The sequence below is a fragment of the Rosa chinensis genome, chromosome 3 (assembly GCF_002994745.2).
Source record: "Rosa chinensis cultivar Old Blush chromosome 3, RchiOBHm-V2, whole genome shotgun sequence".
NCBI lineage: Eukaryota > Viridiplantae > Streptophyta > Magnoliopsida > Rosales > Rosaceae > Rosa > Rosa chinensis.
In genome coordinates, this window is record NC_037090.1 from 1,625,790 (window position 1) to 1,630,661 (window position 4,872).

Here is a 4,872-nt window from a genome sequence, read left to right on the forward strand (position 1 = left end):
TGAATCTTAGCCATAAAGTTATTACAGCAATCCCTATTTATAGTAGTCTGAAGCAAAAACTCCAACAACCATAAGTAACAAACTTTTACATAACGTGAATCCACCTAGGATCCAGCAAAGCAAGCCACATCATCATATATTATTCATCAACAAATCTTAAAATGAGTCATGGTGTTGACTCGTTAACATCTCCCCTCAATCTCAGTGGGGGTGAGCACACTGAGATTGGAGCAGTGTTCCTTGAAGATTGGACTGTGAAGTCCCTTGGTTAGAATATCAGCAGTTTGTTGATTTGTAGGCACATACTGCAGAAGTAAGTCTTGCCTTTGAACTCTCTCTCGGACAAAATGAAAGTCATTATCCAAGTGTTTAATCCTGGAGTGGAATACTGGATTGGAACATAAAGCAAGAGCAGAGAGATTATCACACTTTAGTAGAGGTGGAGCAGGAACTCTAATGTGCAGGTCACACAGAATATGTCTAATCCAAGAGATTTCAGCAGCAGTATTTGCCAAAGCTCTATATTCTGCTTCAGGGGAGCTTCTAGACACAGATCATTGTTTCTTTGACTGCCATGACACAGGACAATGACCAAGATAGACAATAAAACTAGTTGTAGATCTCCTTTGATTGATCTCTCTAGCCCAATCAGCATCACAATATGCATTAATGTAAGGCACAGTCTTTCCAAACTTAAAGAACAGTCCCTTTGCTAAAGTACCCTGAAGATACCTCAAAATTCTTTTCACAGCTGCATAGTGAACATCTGTACGAACATACATGAACTGACAGAAAGTGTTCACAGCAAATGCAATATCTGGCCTTGTAAATGTGAGGTACTGCAGAGCACCAACAATACTTCTATAAAGAGATGGGTTGGAAAGTAATGTACCTTCATTCTTAAGCATCTGCATATGAAAAAGATAAGGAGTAATGCAGTCCCTGTAGGTTTCAAGACTAGCCTTGATGATCAATTCTCTGGCATATTTTTCTTGAGAAAGAAGTAATCCTTTTTCTTTGATCTGAACCTCAATTCCCAGAAAATATGACAATGGACCTAGATCCTTCATGTCAAATACCTCACTGAGTTCAGTGATAACAGCTGATATGCCAAGTCTATCAGTACCAGTTATAACAATATCATCAACATATAGCAGCAGACAAACCATACCTTGATCAGTGCATTTTATAAACAAACTTGGATCAGAATGAGAAAACTGAAATCCCAAAGATGGAAGAAAATTAGTGAACTTTTCATTCCAGGCCCTAGGTGCTTGTTTCAAGCCATACAGTGATTTCTTGAGCAAGCAAACATGTTCAGGATACTGAGAATCAACAAAACCTTATGGCTGATGCATGAACACTTCTTCTTTAAGATCTCCATGAAGGAATGCATTTTTGACATCTAATTGTCTCAACTCCCAGTTATTCATTGCAGCAAGAGCAAGGATAATTCTCACAGTGTTGTGCCTAACGACTGGACTAAAAGTTTCATCATAATCCAAACCTTTCTCTTAACTGTAGCCTTGAGCCACAAGCCTGGCCTTATACTTAGAGAGATGCTTCCATCAAGATTTTTCTTAATTTTATAAATCCATTTGCTTCCAACTATGTTTTTACCATGAGGTAAAGGGACAAGCATCTACGTTCCTTGTTTCTGCAGAGCTTCAATTTCTTCTTTCATTGCACAATCCCACTCAGGGATCCCAACAGCAGCTTTAAGAACCTTTGGTTCTATAGGATCTTGGACATCTATAACAGTAGACAATCCACTGAAGAATGCAAATTCATCAAGCAAATTTTGTTGCACAATGCAGGAATAAGCACAATACTCATGAAAAGGTTTCTTTTTCACAATGCCATTCTTAGCTCTAGTCAACATGGAATGGTTATTATATGCCTGTGCAGGATCATTAATAAACTGTAACTCTAAAGGAAGTTCATTCACTTGAGACACAACATTGTCAATCTGTGAATTCCTAAACTCAGAGGAAGCATCTTGAGTATCTTGGGAATATTCATGCATATCAGTTGAACCATCAGAGGATGATAAAGCTTCAGAAGATGATGACACATCATTGTTACCCCCCCAATCAGCCATAGGAGACACACCCGCAGATGGCTGAAACTCAGGATCAATAGGTAGCACAACTTGTAACTGATCAGGTGTGAGGACATGCATCATATCTTGTTGAGTAGGGAAATAAGGAATATTGGGAGCAGTATGAGGAGAGGAAGAAATTGTGTATGAGTGGGAAGATGGAGTATGAAGAGAAGAGGTAGAATGAAGAATGGGTGTAGAGAATGGAAAAATGGTCTCATCATACACAACATGTCTGCACATATACAATTTTTTCTTCTTAATGCAGTAACAAAACACTCCCTTGTAACCTAGAGCATAACCGAGAAAGACACATTGAAAAGTTCTGGGGTCAAGTTTATCCAATGAGTAAGGCCTGAGATAAGGATAACATGCAGTACCAAAAATTCGAAGAGTGCTAAGATCAGGGGCATGGCCAAAAAGTTTGATGAAAGGAGTAGACATACACAATGACTAACAAAGCATACGATTAATGAGGAAAGCAGCATGAGACACAGCATGGAACCAAAATGGTTTTGGAAGTTTAGCAGCAGACATCAAAGTAATGCAAGTTTCAACAATGTGCTTGTTCTTTCTCTCAGCAACCCCATTTTGTTGAGGGGTATAGGGACATGTAATGAAGTGAATGATACCTTTTTGTGCAAGGAACAGTTTAAAAGCAGCACTATTGTATTCCCCTCCTCCATCAGTTTGAAGAGTCTGAATGGAACTATGGAATTGAGTGGAGACAAAAGCATAGAATTTGATAAAAGTAGCTAATGTATCTGATTTATTGATAAGTGGATAAAGCCACACAAAATTTGTACAATCATCAATGAAGGTTACATAGTATTTGAAACCCTCAATTGAGAGACAAGGAGCAGGGCCCCAAAGATCAGAATGGATCATTTGAAATGGTAAAACAGACTTCGAAACTGACTCAGGAAAAGGCAACTTATGCATTTTGCCACTAAGACAATGGGAACAAATATGGGATAAATTATCATTACTGGACTTGACCTGAGACAAAGCTAACATTTTAGACACAATTTCTGAAGTAGGATGACCAAGTCTATGATGCCAAAGATATGACTTGACAGCTGCTCCAACAAAAGCAGTTTGAGCAGGGTGAACAGAGTGAGAAAGCCTTGGTGATTTGAATAAGAACAGTCCTTCCCCATTACTCTTTCCTTTGAATAGCAGTGCCTTTGATGCCTTGTCCTGCACACATATGTCAATATCATCCATTATTATGAAACAGTGATTATCTTTGCACAATTTATTGAAGGATAACAAGTTTACTGCAAGACTAGGAACATGAAGCACATTCTTTAAGTGAAAAATATGTTGAGCAGGTGCAATTCTAGTGGAACCAATGTGCTTAACACTCAAACCTTGACCATTACCAATTGTAATGGAGTTCCCTGATTCATATGGATGGGCAATGGAGAGATTCCAAAGATCAGATGTCATATAGTGAGTAGCACCAGTGTCCCCAATCCACACTTCAGAAACAGTGTTCTGAGAATTTGAAGAACTTGCACCAGGACTTCCAGAGTTAGCTGTCATTGCACTGAGTGTGGATGGTGGTTTAGCTCCTTGATATGCAAAGTTACTCCTGTGATGGCAATCAAGAGCAGCATGTCCCTTGAGGCCACATATTTGGCAGACAATCACAGAGTGTGATGGATGAGCACTAGGTATATCACCTCTATAAAAGCAATTTATAGCAGTATGTCCTTTCTTGCTACAAATTTGGCATTCAGGAGATGTTCTAACATTGTTTTTGTACTCTGTAGAGGAGGAATTTGCAGGATTCTGGAAACATTTAGCTGCAATGTGACCTTTCTTGCCACAAATTTGACAAATAGCATTATGATAACAGTTGCCAGTAACATGGCCCTCTGTTGACATTCAACACCACTATAGCTTTTATAACTCCTGCCATTGTTGTCACCTTGAGTGGACTTGGGACTGGAATACCAGTTGCCCTTAGAACCATTTTCATTCCAAACATTCTTGCCTTTGTCTCCACTGTAACTGTTAGAGGATGGCGACCACTTATCATTATTCCCAGAGTGATTAGAATTGTTGTTGCATTTCCTCTAAATGAATTGCCTCTTGCAGCCATAGCAGACATAGTGTTTAGAGGAACCAATTGACTCTCAATATCTCTCTCAGCAGCCAAGAGCTGAGCCCTGAAGTCCTTAAGTGATATAGATGTATCTCTTGCCCTGATAACAGTCTTGATCATTGAGTACTCATCAGGTAAGCCATTTAGAGTGACAACAACAATATCCTCATCAGACATAGCTACTCCCACAGATGTGAGTTGATCTCTAGCATGCTTAATGCACATGAGATATTTATCAATATTATCAGCACCCTTTTTTATGGTTTGAAGGTCTGTCTTGAGTTGAATGATATTGGCTCTCGACACAGTGGAGAATCTTTCAAGTAAAGCAAGCCAAGCCTCTCTAGCAGATTTGCAGCCAACAATGATATCCATTATATCATCATCAAGAGTTGCCATCAGAAGGCCAAGAAGAGCCTTATCAATTTTCTTCCACATTTTATAAGCAGCAGTAATCTCACTAGTCACACCTCCATCCTCAGAGAGAACAAAACGTGGAGGACAAGGATAAGAGCCATCAAAATAGCAAAACAAGTCATTTCCTTCAAGCACAGACTGAAATTGAAAGCTTCACTTAACAAAATTGCTCTCAGATAGACGAACAGTGATCATGCTCAGGAGCGAGTTGATATCTGATTGTGTGACAGCCATTCCTTCA

The 4,872-nt window shown here is 39.2% G+C and overlaps 1 protein-coding gene across 1 annotated transcript; it reads right to left on the reverse strand.

Annotated features, from left to right (window-relative positions):
• Nucleotides 1-554: 554 nt before the first annotated feature.
• Nucleotides 555-1,169, reverse strand: LOC112192474 (uncharacterized mitochondrial protein AtMg00810-like). Its single transcript, XM_024332228.1, has one exon. It carries the CDS (start codon nt 1,167-1,169, stop codon nt 555-557), a length of 615 nt encoding a protein of 204 aa, XP_024187996.1.
• Between the last annotated feature and the right edge of the window lie 3,703 nt (nt 1,170-4,872).